The sequence below is a fragment of the Mus musculus genome, chromosome X (genome assembly GCF_000001635.26).
Source record: "Mus musculus strain C57BL/6J chromosome X, GRCm38.p6 C57BL/6J".
NCBI classification, from domain to species: Eukaryota; Metazoa; Chordata; class Mammalia; order Rodentia; family Muridae; genus Mus; species Mus musculus.
This window is the reverse complement of record NC_000086.7, coordinates 159,818,622-159,833,787: the sequence shown is the minus strand read 5'-3', so window position 1 is coordinate 159,833,787 and position 15,166 is coordinate 159,818,622. Positions and strand designations below refer to the sequence as shown.

The following is a 15,166-nucleotide window of genomic DNA, read 5'->3' as shown; positions in this document are numbered from 1 at the left end:
ATAGAGACTATTACTTTTGTTGTTTGTTTGTTTGTTTGAAATATGATTTTGCTATGTAGCATTAGATAGCACTGGAAATTATATAGACCAAGCTGGCCTTGAATTTGCAGTGGTCACCCACCTCAGTCTCTAGTATTCTGGGAATACAGACATGAATACTGTATTCAGCTAAGACTGTCACTTGTTACTTATCTGGTTTAATTCTACTATGAAGTTTAATGAATTTTTACTAGAATGGATAAAAAGACTATCAGAGATATGAATGAAAATATTAAAATTCTCTTAACTACAATTTGGCAGATTGAAACAATTGATTTGCAAATTTCCATTTACATACAATTTAAATTTTAATTCTCTGCCACAGGCAAATGTTTCAATGTTGATACCATAAAAGGCATTAATTCGAGTGACTGTAATTCTATAAATAAGATTCATGTTGACAGGAGTTAAAAACAGAGACTGCCACAAATAAAAACTAGTAAAAAATAACAACAACAACAACAATAACAAAATCCTTTCAAGAAAGAGATGTCAGAAGTCACTAAGAGAAATCAACTAAACCAGGAAGGCATAGGAAAAAAGTTCCTGACAGGATTCTCTGTAAGAAACATTATATATGACCAACCTGTCAAACCACAATGCTTCGAGATATCTTTTCCAACCAGTCTAAAAAGACTGGTTCCCAGATGATTAGAGGAGCCGAGACTAGTCATGCCTTTAGAGTCCAAACATGGACTAAGTTGGCACAGAAAGCGATGACTATTCTATATAGAAAGCCATACCAAGTGAGGTCCTGGGCCTCACCCAAATCTCTGCAACTTACCGACAATTGTATCACACCCACCCCTCCTTTACCTAAGTGTTTGATGTAGAGTAATCATCTGAGTGACTCACCAACAAGTGCTCTAAACTGCTGAGCCATCTCTCCAGGCCCTACGAACATATTCTAACTAAGCATAATTTTAATGGAAACATTTTGGCAAAAGTTCCCTTTCCTGTAATCTCTATTAAATAAAATTTGTAACATACACAAAAATGGAGCATACATCAAACTCCCATGTATGTGTCACTTGCTTTCAATTACTATCAACTCATGAGCTAGATGGTATAAGCCTGTAATCCTAGCATTTGAAAGGCAGAGGCTGGGGGGCCAGAAGTTCAAAAAATATCAACTCATCACCAATCTTGTCTTCTCTACATCATTTCATCTGTAAATATTTCAGTTAAATGGTACATTACACAAATTATTCACAGGTATATCTATGTTTTAGTATTATGTGGGGTCCCTCTTATATCTTAAGAGGAGGAGCAAGAATAACAATATGCCCTGGCTTTTGTTTGGCTGGCTAGTTTGGCTGACTGGAACTGACTAAGGACATCAGGTGAGCCTTGACTTTTCAATTATACTGCCTCAGTCTCCCAAGTGCCAGGATAAAGGTGCATACTACCAAGCCTGCCTTCACTATTTCTTTGTTTCAGGGTTGGTAGAGGGCTTTTTCCACTGACATGTAATCTTTAAGTGTTACTTATTAAACATACATGGATAGGGGCTTGGGGGATGGTTCAGTTGGTAAAATGTCTGCCATGCAAGCATGAGGCCCTAAGCTCAGATATCTAGTATCCACAAAAAATTTAGATATGGTAGAAAATATCTATAACCCCAGCACTGGGAGGCAGAGACAGACAAAACATGGAGTTTACTGGACAATCAACCTGATCAACAAGTGAGCTTCAGATTCAGTGAGGAAGCCCTGGGGTAGTAAATATCGTGTAAAGAGATCAAGAGAGACACCCAGTGTTGACTTCTGGCCTCCAAGTGTACACAGCCCCATATCCATAACTCCCATGCATACAGAGAGAGGGGGAGGGAGAGGGAGAGAGGGATAAATAGACAAGAGAGAGAGGGAGGGAGGGAAGGAAGAAGGGAGAGAGAGAGGGAGGGGTGGAGGGAGAGATAGATAGATAGAGAGAGAGAGAAAGAGAGAGAGAGAGAATTATCTACTAATCCAGAGAATTGGGCCTTAATACTTTATAAAGTTGAATGGAAATTATAAATATGGTTCTTGAAGTTATCAAAGATAATTGGATTCCGTTTTTTCCTCATACAAATGATCAAGTTAGCCACGTCAGAAGATCAACTGCTCCACCCTAAGTGGGAGACAATGTGGGAGACAATTCACATACCAAATTTTGACATGCAGGATCCAATTTGTGCTTCTGCAAAATGAAAGCAACAAGCCCCACCTGAAAAGGAAACTTTCCTCTTTAAACGTAAATATTGAATACAAAACCACCTCAAAAGTGAAAAGAACCAGATTGTACACTAATAAAACAGTATCACACTCATCAGCTCTCAAGTCAGATTATGTAACAACACAATGGCTCCATAAATCAACACAAGTACCCATTGCATCAACACCAGGGAGTAGAGATCGTGTTAAATCATTTCAGATGTTGAAAATGCTGCCTGCAGCCAGTCAAACAAACTGTCAGGTTTATGTTTGGTCCCAAGGCTTCACACTGGGTTAAGGGAACTTCTAGCACATGGTTTTACTCTGCAAGAAATCAGAATTCAGAATACACACACACATATGCCCACATACATGACACACATACCTTCAGAGTTCATAACTCTGGTAAAGTTATTATTTCAGGTCACTACTACTTCATTTCACAAAGAAACATTTAAGCACACACCTGGCTGATTTTCAATTATATACTTGCTCTAACTGCCCCACCGAGCTCCCTCACTCTACTGATGTCTGCAATCTCCAAAGTACAATGTTAATACATTTGGAAACATTACACCTTCCACAAATCCTTATGTTTCATATACATAGAGTGGAACAGGGAGAAGAAACAAGGGGCCCTACTAGGGTGATGAAATACAGACAGGCAAATGCTAGACATAGTTAGGCAGAGGTGAGGGAGTTTCCAGTTCAATTAGTCAGGCACAAACTTGAGAAAAAAAAGGGAAAGAGGGATAATACTACCTTTATCTGAGATGGAGAAAGTTGTGGGAGGAGAAGTTGTTGGGGTTTGGATAAAATAACATGAATTAGAATCTCTAGGTGGAAATGATAGAAAGGCATTCCATTCTTGGAAGAAATGTGCTATGACATAAACTTGGGAGTAGCTGGTAGGAAGACACACATACCTATAGTCTTAGCACTTATGGAGCTGGGGAAGTGGCCTGAGCTCAGAGGTTCAAAGGTCACACAGTGAGATCGCACCTCAGGAATAAACAAACAGGGGCTAGGGAAATAATCTCAGCAGTCAACATTTGCCACTCAAGCAAGAGGATTGGACTTCAGATTGCCAGAACACGAGTCAAAATTACAGGAGCACGCTCACTCTTCTGTAATTCCAGCCTCAAGATGCAGAGCTAGGATCTGCAGAGAATGCTGGCCAGTAAGATTTTCTATATCTTTAAGCTCTCAGTTTGACTGATAAACCCTGACTCAATGAATATAGTGGAGAAAAAAAGAGATTCCTGATATCTACATCAGGCTTCTTCATGTGTACACATGTGAACATACATATACATACACTCACACACATGCAAAAAACATACAGAAAGAACAAGGATCATGTCTGATACTGATATAATAACTCAATATATTACTGTCAGCTAAAACAAATATTATTAATCATAATAATAAATCACACATATACACATCATGTACCCTTGATTAAGTCAATGGTTATATTCTTTCCCAAATTCTTGAATAAAATGGAGAAAAAAAATCTCCGTTCATCATTCCTTCTCAATATGTCTACTCACTTTTTTTGTGGCTACTTCACAGGATCTGAATGTGGCCATGGGAAACAAAACTCAAGTTCAGACACTAACAACATAGTTTTCAGATCACAGGCAACATCGCATTATCAATAATTGAAAAAGAAAAACGTGTTCAGGGACACTTCAACAAAGGAAGAGTTTAAGTGAAGCATGCTCCAATTTCTTTCTTTGTGCCTTTTCTCTAAGGGACTAAATGTCCAAAATGTTCCCACTCCACAAAAACTGTTTCCAATGCTTGGTGGCATTAGGGAAGGCTGCTAGGGGCTGGGTACTTAGTGCAGGTTCTACAGCTGCAGATGCTGATGCAACCTTTAAATTTTGACCTCATTGAGTAATGAAAACCACAAGACAATGATAGACGTGAATTAGCAATGTTGCCAGTGCCCTATCCCAAACCTGCTGGCACAAGCGTCAAAGCAAACATCTTAACACTAAATCAAATTAACAAACATTTCTTAAACACAGCACGAGTGTAGCTTATTATAATTTGGAAAATTCCACAGTATTTATCAACTCCTAAGGAAGGCTATGATGCTCAGAAGTGTACCACAGTAGACGTCAGCAGTAGCCACAGAGCTATGGCTCTGGGTATGTTGCCATAGCAACCGCATACTCAGCAGCAACATGCTGTCTGCTTCTCACCAGCCCAGAACCAGAAGCAGAAGAAAACAGCTAGCTTCCTGATGGGAGCAACCCAGGGAGTCAGAACACAAACTGTCTCTATCATTTGCTCACACGCATACAGGAGACTTCCTTTCAACAGTCTGAAATTCTCTCTACCTAACTCTTAGAAAAAAAAATCCACACAATTGCTTTTCTCCACTATATAAACACAACCAACGCACATAAACACAAAGCATTAGAGATAGATTTGGGGGTATCTAAAGGATTTCAGAGTCATATATTTAGCTGGGTCCAGGTATGAGTGGCTTCTTTGGATGGGAGATGGAGAAGTGCTGAACCATTTGAAAAGTCATCCTGAGAAACATTCTTTACAGGAGATTTATATAAATGAAGTTCTAGGTGTTAGACCTGATCCCTAGAGTAGTACCATCAGGAGGTTGTAGAACCTCTGAAATGTGAGACCTGGTGGGGGATCCTTAGGTCACTGACCTTAAAAGAGATTATAGGATTCCAACCCTCCCCAGCTCTTTTCTATCCAGGTCATGAGGTAAGCCATTTTGTCCTACCAAGTTAATTATCTCAAGCCATATTTTGCTATAGTTGTAGAAAACTGACCGACACAAGAGAGTGGTAAGAAATCAGCAGCAGGGAGACCACTCCTGCAAAAAAGGGAATTTAAGTGGGGGGGGGGGGGGGAGGAAGGCATGGACCAGAAACATCTGAGGTCGAAGCCCAAGGCTCTTCCCCATTGCAACAAAATCAGACAGAAAAGTCAAGTGTACCTTTTCGACGGGCAGGAAGTCATTTTCCACTTCAATCGACCTTGGTCTTAGTTTAATTGGCTTGTCTTTGAAAATGTCTCCAAACCCCACTCCTTTAACTTTCTTGGGCTGGATGGCTGCAGTTGCCATGGTCCCGTTGGCACCTTCGGACTTGGTACTGCTGGAGTCGCCTCCATCACTCTCGGAGCCTGTGGTTTCTCTTAAGCCTGTCACCAGTGGGGATGAGGAGAAAGAGAGGGAGAGAGCTCAGAAATCAGCCACAGGCCACAATAAAGAACTTTACAGCTGGCCAGACGCCAACTGTCACAGTGTGCCTGGGCTTCTGTACTGGGGTGTTGAGTGTGCTGACTCAGGCTGTCTCTGAGTTTTGTTTGATCTTCCTACCCCAGACTTTAATTTTAAGCAGTGAATCAAAATAGCTTTTCAGAAACTCTACTTTCTTTGTATATGTGACATTTCACATGCTTCAGCCAAAGCCTACTTCAATCCAAAAAACGTCCCCATGACTTGTGCAATACCAAACCTCCTTGCCCATATCTAACCTTCCCACTCAGTCACTACCAATACTGTACCTCTAAACTCTGATTTGTGTCAATTAGAAACTAGCAACGAAAGTATCATTTTCTAAAGGGGAACTGTAAAGCTAAAAGTGATTTAAACAGATTAGCAATTAAATCACACAAAATCATGACTGCCAACGACTTAAATCTCTTTGGATGGCTTCACAGGGAATAAATGCATACAGGCATGTTCCTCTAAGGAAGCATTAAACCAAACTTGACATTAAGACAGCATTTGCTAGCAAGATGGTAGTGCTTGTTAATGATGGGAAAAAATACTGCCTTCCCAGAGGCCAGAATCCCAACCCAGGGTTCTTTCTTCTTCCTCTAACACCACCATCTTCCCAAAGCGGAATCTGTTTCCAAAGAAAACACGCTGGGGTCATGGCACATTCCCTTGAACCTCTTCTGCTGTGTGTTGGAAGGTGTAAGAGAGTTATCAGCAAGGCAGCATCAACATTTACCTCCCCAGATGCTTTCTCCCTAGGCTCTGCCCACACTCATGGTTCTAAAATGGAGACGCTATTTGAGTCTACTTAATTTCAGGGCATATACTCTTCCTTTGGTGTCAGGACATTAATTATAACACTAAAGGGCAGGGTTCAAATGATATTTTGAGTACTAAGTTCTGTCATTAAACTATATCTTCAAGGTTCTAGATGTGTAGGGTAGGTAGCTTTTTTTTTAACCAATTTAGTCTGTATCTCCTGATCATACAATGCCTTTAAGGTGGAAGAATGCCACCAAATTTCTTTTCTTAGTGGCCAACTGTATATTAGCTTCCTGTGGCTACCTAGTCCATAGGAACAATATACTAAATAATTGCTCAATACCATAAGATGTTGAAGCCATTTAAGTGAGGAAGTGCCAGAATGGGAAGAAACTGTTAAAAGCAAACTGGTAAAATACAGAAAGGTTGTTATAGATTGCTAACAACTTTCAGATTCAAACCATAGAACAATAGTTGCCTTTGTTGCTGCCATTTTCCATAGAGCAGTATTTCTAAGCCAACAGGGTGGGGGAGGGAGAAGGTTGCTGGTGCACATTTTAATTAACTAAAGCTCAGCATTTGTGAGCAGAAACACAGGACAGAAGAATGAGGGGGCCAGCTGCACGGTACAGGACTGGATTGGAGTATGCAAACATGGTGAGCCCCCTGGATTAGCTATCCATTCGTGTGTTTATCTACTCATTGTTTCTGGGAATACTAATGCTGGAGATATAATTTTGGAGTCTAAATATTGTGTCATTTCCCCTTTAACATGTTCTTATTTTGCCGTATGGATTCATTCTATGTGATAAATGGCTTGCATATTCTTCTCGTGTTTGGAAAGAACCATTGAGGGTGAAATAAAGAAATAGTAGGAAGAAACCACATCACCTACCTCCCATCACCACCACCTCTACCATTACCACCATCACCTCCCATTATCACCACCTCCACCATCACCACCATCACCTCCTATCACCACCATCACCTCCTATCATCACCACCTCCCATCACCACCACCTCCCATCATCACCACCACTTCCCATCACCACCACCTCCACCATTACCACCATCACCTCCCATCACCACCACCACCTCCCATCACCACCATCACCTCCCATCACCACCACCACCTCCAATCACCACCATCACCTCCCATCACCACCACCACCACCTCCTCTACCACCAGAAGGCAACAGGGTAAATGGATTAGAGTGTATCTGTTTTAGTTCTTCAGAAAGAGGAAGTCGGGGGCTCTTCTGTGGTTCACCATTAGCTACAGCCATAATCTGTCTTCCCCGCCATTTTATTTCACCAAGTTTCCACTTGTAGAGATTTGCTGCCTTCAGGCTCATTGTAATAACAACGTATTAGTCCTTGTAAGAAATAATCTATTACACAGGGAACAGACGCACAGTCACTCAGCCACACAAGCATGGCCTGGGAAGGAAACACACGGCAGATTTTTTCTTCCAGAAATTCTGGCATCCAGGCTCTATCTTTTTTTTTTTTTTTTTTTTTTTTGGTTTTTTTGAGACAGTGTTTCTCTGTATAGCCCTGGCTGTGCTGGAACTGTACAGACCAGGCTGGCCTCGAACTCAGAAATCCGCCTGCCTCTGCCTCCCGAGTGCTGGGATTAAAGGCGTGCGCCACCACACCCGGCTTCTATCATTTTTAAGAATGTAAATTATACAGCTAAATATTTGCATTGATGTAATAGCTCAAAAATCTAGTTCTCTCTCTTCAGAAGGGAAGAAAGTTTACTTAATTTTCATGTGTGTTGGGTAGACTTTTAGCTACTTGTGCCTATCATGTATATCTTCCAATAAAATATCCCCATATCATTATTCAGAATAGTAGATGGCACTTTCAGGCAGCTCAGCTTACCAAGTGGAATGGAGACTGGGGCCAGTTTAATGAAGGGCACATTACTGGTCCATGATGAGATAGTGCAAAAATGCATAAGAGTTTGGAAATGACTTAAGCGTTTCAGCATTATGCACTGGCATAACTTCCAGACACGTGGACAGGGCAGGGCATGGAGGTGAACAAGGTCAGATGTCCCCACTGAGCCCAAGAAGCACACTGCATGCTAAGTCACATGCTATGTGTATGTGTTCAGAGTGGAATAGAAAGAAAAATACCTTCACTTCCACCATTTGAGGAAACTTGTGGTGCTCATGTCTGAACCTCTTTTATCACATGTGTGTATATAATTCATGGATACATGTGTATATGCACCACAGTGGATGCTCTTCCCTCCAGATGAATGCAGAACGAAGCCTCCTAAACTTTGCCTCAGTCCTGTGGCTGTTCACTGTGGTGTGATTAACCCTAGCTTTTGCACCCATCAGTTGGACTGTTTCTAATTTGGTGCACACATGTGTAGTGCTCCTGATGTAGCGGGAATTGCTGTAAGACCATCATGAAATTAATCCATACATCTTGTTTCTTCAACTCTTGGCAGCGTACTTTTTACGAAACAAAAGGCTGCAATGGGTCCTGACCAAAGAAGTCTGCCGTGTGATGATTAGCTGGATGGGCAAAGTGAAACACTGGGCCTGGCATGGACTTCCGTGCCAAGATCTTCTTTCTTTGAACCACGCAAATGATAAATGACCCACTTGGAAAAAGCAGTAACCAGAAGAGGTTGATGTCTCCACCAGAAGCCATCTCCCACTGCCATGACAGTGTCTACTGCTTCCTTCTCTGCATACATGGTTCATGCACACATGCCACGCACGAGAGAGGCAGAAAGCAAACAAGAAAGCGCCAGGAGCTGGTGATGAGAGTGCTCTCGTAGCATACACCAAGGAAATGACACTTATTGTAGTCAAATAAGCCCATGTCCTTGGTTCAGAAATTCACACAGAGACTTGGCATAAGCTCAAGCAGCTCAGGAAAAAGCACAGCTGTATCAAAACCCACAGGTGCCCGGATCTTAGCTTTATGATTGCCTCCTGCTGTTAAGGTCACTCACTGTAATAGCGTCTGTGGCCCTCCGTCTTTCCCGGTGCGGCTCGGTACAGAATTGTCCCTTCAAAGGTAGTCTTTCCTGACAGTGAATGAGAGAAGAGAAGGGGAGAGAAAAACAAGAGAGGGGGACAGAGGGGAGCAAATGATGGAAGAGGAAGAGTCTTTAACTGAACTTGCCGTCAATGACCTACCTGGCTGCAAGAGCTTCATCCATGCAATTCATTAAAGACCATTAGGTAGAGTTTAAGAATATTACAGAATGAGCCCAAAGTCCCCAGGTCACCACAATGGCAAGAAATACCCAGCTTTAGTGCTTGTTTCTCACATGACTGACATGGATGGTATGCCCAGTTAAAAACCTGGAAGCCATTTCACATTTTAACTTAAGAGTAGGAAAACCTCAATTAATCAGAAAGAATCCAATTCATAGGACTATTGCATTAACTCAACTGAGCAAGCAGTCTTCTCTTTGAAGAGTGTGACCTACACATAAATCAGATCTGGCCCTTCTGCCTGCGTCATTCATTCCTAGAGTAGCACATAGTAAACGCTGATATTCGAGCCCCAGTATTATAAACATGGCAAGGAACCCTCCTCAGGAAAGTGTAGTGAGCATGGAGTGGGGCTCAGTAGTAGATTACTTGCTAAATATTCATAAGGCCCGAGGTTTGACCCCAGCACCATAACACGAAAAAAACAGATTTGTCAAGAAGAAATTAACAAACTCCAGGGGCTATTTTAGTAATGAGATTTGAAACCAATAGTGGCACATATACCAACATGAGGGGATGGTTTGGGTTAGCACCAAGAATTAAAAACAAAACAAAACAAAACAAAAACCCCTGTTCTTGAAACATCTTAATTGAGGTTTTGCTGTGTCAATAATGAGTCTGTACTTAAGCATTGAGGACAGAGGACTCATTCAGCTTCAAATATAATAGTTTTGATACAATATCATACAGATGACTGAACATGTAGCTAAAGCCCAAATATCACTGAATCGTAAGAGCATAAAGGCATATATTGTTCCAATTTAAGTATACACATACCCACCCACCTTCCCGACACACGTGCGCACACACACATATACACACACACCACAGACAATATCACAAGATGGTAAAATGATTTGAAAAGTAATCTCAGTTAGTAAATGTATTATTAAAAGAAATGAGTTCTGTTATAGATCATGAGTTAAATATTCAAACATGAGTCGGGCTTCTCCTTTCCTAGAAAATGGAGAGGTACCATTGAGCTAGGTTTAGAAACAGCGAAGATAACTGAATGAGGAAAGAGTAATTCCTCTTACCCCTTAGAAACTCTCCACCATCACAAAAGGAAGCCCAACAGGGTCACTGTTTAGGCCTTGTCAATTCCAATTCATGACACCAGTTATAAATGATCAGATCATTCTAAATAGATGAGGTATTGTCATTCCCATGTGTAACAGGAATGGTAATATGCCCTGATCTGAAAATCTGTCCTTGTGGGCTTGGGTGCTACAGCCAAGTAGAACAACAACAAACAAAAAAAAAGTTAGGCATTCAAGTCACTACTTATGTGCAGATTCAAGTGGTATGTATAAGCAACCTCAGGTGTTCAGGAGGCTGAGGCAGGAGGGACCTAGAAACCAGCTTGGACTACATATTGAGTTCCAGGTCTTGGGATACAAGGTAACACCATGTCTCAAAAAATAACCACTGTCTATATTTGAGCAATCTAGAGAAGCTACAGAATTTTGCAAACCTGTTTCTTAGACTCTCTGTCAAAAGTCCAGCCAGCAAGCAGCTAGTTTTTATTTGAGTGTATTTTTTACTCCAAGAATGTCACCATCACTCCTAAAGTATAGCCCTCTACAAATGAACAAGCATCAGTCTTCTCAATTCCAGCAAAATGGAGATAGAAAAGAAAAAAAAGTCAATATTCCGGGGATGCTCCTGAGAACAGCAAAGCTTTCATGTGCTCTGCCCCAGAAGCAAGTCTGAAAATCCCAGTGGGAGACAGACCATTGTTCTGCTATCTGCATTGTCTGTCAAGTCTCTCCTGCCCACTGGCAGCAAGACAATCAGAGAGATAGCCTGGGAGAGGGCTGGGCAAAGTCTCCCAGGTACTTACTTGAGTGAGGAACAAGAGAGAGGCAATCAGAAAGCTCCTGCATATGAGCAGTGTTTGCCTCGCTGGCGGTGAAGATTGTGCTATGACCACTAAATATTAGTTCTTGAAGGCAACAAGCACTGGAGAAGGGACAGGTTTTTAAATTTAGACATAAAAGTGTATACTTATATTAGCTTCTAACTTTGCCTGTTTAATACTGTTTTATTGGTGGGTAAACTGCCCTTCACTGCCAATAGGACACAAAGAACCAATGCCGCTAAAAATAATACTAAAGAAGAATACTAAAAAATAATAAATACTTAAAAAAGAATACTAAAAAGAAAACTGAAACAGAAGGAGGTCTTGTGATATTGTAGAATGGAGACTTTTGTGATATGTTGTATCAAGGAAGTTTTTGTCATACTTTCTAAGATGCCCTCTTATATTTGTCTTAGCTTGACATGTCACCAAAGCATCACATTTAAACCTTTTAAAGAAGAAATTGAGAAAATGAAAAGTTCAAATGGAAAATTGTAGTTACATACAAAATACAACCTTTTCTTGCTGAGATGATGATGAGAAATAATTGAAGATATTCCTGGAACGATAGGGCTATCTTTGAGTCAGGGTCTCATCTATCTCAGGCTGGCCTTAGACTATCTAATGTGCCTGAGGACGGCCTTGAATTTCTGGTATTTCTGTATGCAGCCCTGAAACACTGAGAGTACAGAGTTGTGCCAACATACCTAAAGTATTGAGTGCTGGGGGTCAAATCCAGGACATTGTGCATGCTTAGCAAACATTCTAAAAGAACTCAGTTACATCTCTGGCCCAAGGATTTAAAAAAGTAATGACTATACTTTTACAACCTTTATTTGAAATTAAGCAGTATCAAAAATGTTAAAAATAGAAGATTCATATATATTTTAAATATGAGGCAAACAATACTGAAATGGGACCATAGTCAGATATAAAAATTTGTCATCACTAAGTCCAAATAAATCCTAGAGGGTCGGGATGATGTGTGATGAAAACATTATTTAGTCAATGAGAACATATGTATAATTATATATAAAAAGACAATTAATTAGTCAACATCTATGATTGTGGTAAAAATAAACCCAATGTTAGCCAGACTTGCAATTCGCCAGATGTTTCATGAGAAGTTGATCTGTTTGTATAATGGTGGTGGTCCCACAATATGTGTAGAAAGATGGCATGTCATTTTGGTCTCCTAACGCATAAGCCAAGGGCACAGCTGAAATGTCACTTCACCGAGCATTCATGTTGTCATCTGACAGCAGGCTGAATGAAAGGAAAATTTCTGCTCACCCACAGAATCGTAAGACTGTCTATTCTGTTGATGCAAACATTTCTGTGTTCTGTTTTTGAACATCTGATTTTATTAAACACCTTTTTGTGTATATTTATTAATGTGAGAGGTGGGAGCCCATTTCATTCTTTAAAAAAAAATCTTGCTTGGTACCAATCTGTAAGCCATGTCTGACTGATAATAAAAGCTAAGTTTAAAAGGAAAGACAGTCAGACCTTATAAGCTTCCAGGTGGAGCATCTAATACCACCTAAAAAGATGTAGCATGCACGTGCACACACACACACACACACACACACACACACACACACACACTTTAATCTACTCACATCCCCAGATTTAGTTAACAATTTACAGAAAGGGAGTTTAAATGACACACAGTGATGAAACTATCAAAAGCCAGACAATGAGGAACTAATAGAAAAACAAATTTTGCTTCCTTAGCAGATAGATTGCACAGAAGGACGACCCATGAAGGAGGACAGATTCAGAGAAATTTTAGACATGTCAACTCACCACTGTGTATGTAGTTTATTAGAGGAAAGTGGACATGGAGCACAGGTTTAATTATTTAAGGAAATTTTGTGTGCCTTTGGTAATAGTACTTCAAGAAACCCTTTTATTGATACATATTGAAATATTTATTGGTAAATTATATAATACCTAGGATTTTCTTTAAGAATGTGTAAGCCATACTGTTAATAAATTAGCCTCAAGCCGAGGACAGGTCCATGTGGGTTCATTATACTCTTCCTTTACTGATATTTGAAAATCATTTATAACTGAGAACTTATAAAAATCTTTTTGAAAACTACATATAAGGTGCCACAAGTTCCAAGGATGGAAAAAATGTTTTCAAATTTAAATATGCAGAAAGTTCCTGGTACCACTTAACTGTGGGCAAACCCATATGATTGTTAAGTCTCTGTGACAGAGCAGACTGCCCTGAACAAGGATCTATGAGCCAAAAGTCATATGCAAAAGTGCATAAAAATCAAGTTCTAGCAATGTCTATCTGTCATTCCAGATAAAAATGCCTCCATGGAGTAATAATGGGCTGATGAAGAATTTATTAAACACCTACTATGTGACACATAGTCAGTGGAATATTTCTTTTTAAAGTACACCACCAACGCTTCCACTATCAGAGGCATCTATTAATATGCAAATGTTATAGCTTCAAGTATTATTTGCAAAGTATACAAATAAGAATGCATTAATCCAAAGGGAGGAGTGTTTGTGTCCATGCATGAATCAAAGATGTACAGGAATTCATTGGACACAACGTTCTCTCCATAATTAGGTTACAAATATTAGCTCTAGTCACAAAGAAAACCCTCACCCTAATGTCTGGTAGCACTTAAAAGGATATTTATATGATACCACTATAATCTCTAAACATTACCAATATGGTAGAAAGATTAGGATTTAACTTAGCCCCAAAGTCATGTATTAATTAAGCAATCATTATGGAAATTTTACAGAGTACTAAGTGGGCTGCTCAAACAAAGACTCTGATTAAGTACATTTTGGCTCATAGCAGAGAAAAAGCTAGAAGCTGTTTGTACACCAACTATACTTAGTATCTTTCAACTGCAGAACAGAAACAAATATGCATTTACTGTAATTATAGGAGATGCAATCACTGGAGAAATGTGGATGAAGGTACACGTGGATCCTCCCTATATAGTTTGTGTTTATTTTAACAACTTCCTATGAATCTTAATTACTTCAAAACAAAAAAGTTTTTTTTTTCTAAAAGAAGTAAAGCATATCCAAAGTCCTAACACTATTCTCTGCTGAAGAGAATAAGCAGACCATTCTAAACTCAAAGGTCCAACTTGGATGCATCCCATCATATACATGATCTCTGTAGCAATGTGATATGGTTATATATACATTTTAGGATAATCCTATGATGAAGCTAGTCACAAGTGTTGACAGGTACTGAAAACACTACCACAACACTGAAAGGTGCTACTTCTGTCTGTTAGGGCAGGGTGACAATTCAGAAAGCAACAACAACATTATTTCCACATCTCCTCTTCTATGAAGCCCTTTTGACTACTATTCCCCCACATTACCATGGGACTGGCCTCTCTGCCTTTGTACCCTACTCCCACTCAAATGTCAGCTCCTAGGGAAGTTTCCTGAGCCTTTGCCTCCTTTCTGCAAGATGAGTTGACTGAAGACAAGGTCCCCATCTGTACTTCATTTGTCTCTGACTCTTCAAGACACCAGGGAAGATCTTAGTAACTACAGAGCCACTTCTGAGCTCAACAGAGATTTAATTAATGAAGACTAGAAGAAGGAAATAAAGAGAAGACAAAGGGAATGGACAAATATAAGCAAGCAGATAGGGCCATATTGGGCCCTGCTTTTCTTAACTGTATACTTAGGAAGACTACAGCAAGCACTGTTTTGTTCTGTTTTGTGTTTATAAGAAGCATCCATCCTTGTTAGAAAAACATACTTCTCCAGGGACCTCAAGCCCTCTCAGCAATGG

General features: G+C 40.1%; 1 protein-coding gene across 16 annotated transcripts in view; it reads right to left on the bottom strand.

The window, feature by feature from the left end:
- Positions 1-15,166, bottom strand: part of Sh3kbp1 (SH3-domain kinase binding protein 1) — a 349,029-nt gene that overhangs the window by 142,133 nt on the left and 191,730 nt on the right. For 9 of the 16 annotated variants that reach the window (NR_110969.1, NR_110970.1, XM_006528926.4 and 6 more), the window contains one exon: positions 5,209-5,414. Coding sequence is in view for 14 of the 16 variants with exons in the window: in XM_006528926.4 (XP_006528989.1) it covers positions 5,209-5,414 (206 nt within the window). In the remaining 2 variants the exon portion in view is untranslated. Of the gene's footprint in view, positions 1-5,208; positions 5,415-9,238; positions 9,314-15,166 lie in introns of all 16 variants that reach the window. The other 7 variants (XM_006528928.4, XM_006528925.4, XM_017318584.2 and 4 more) reach the window with 2 other exon arrangements.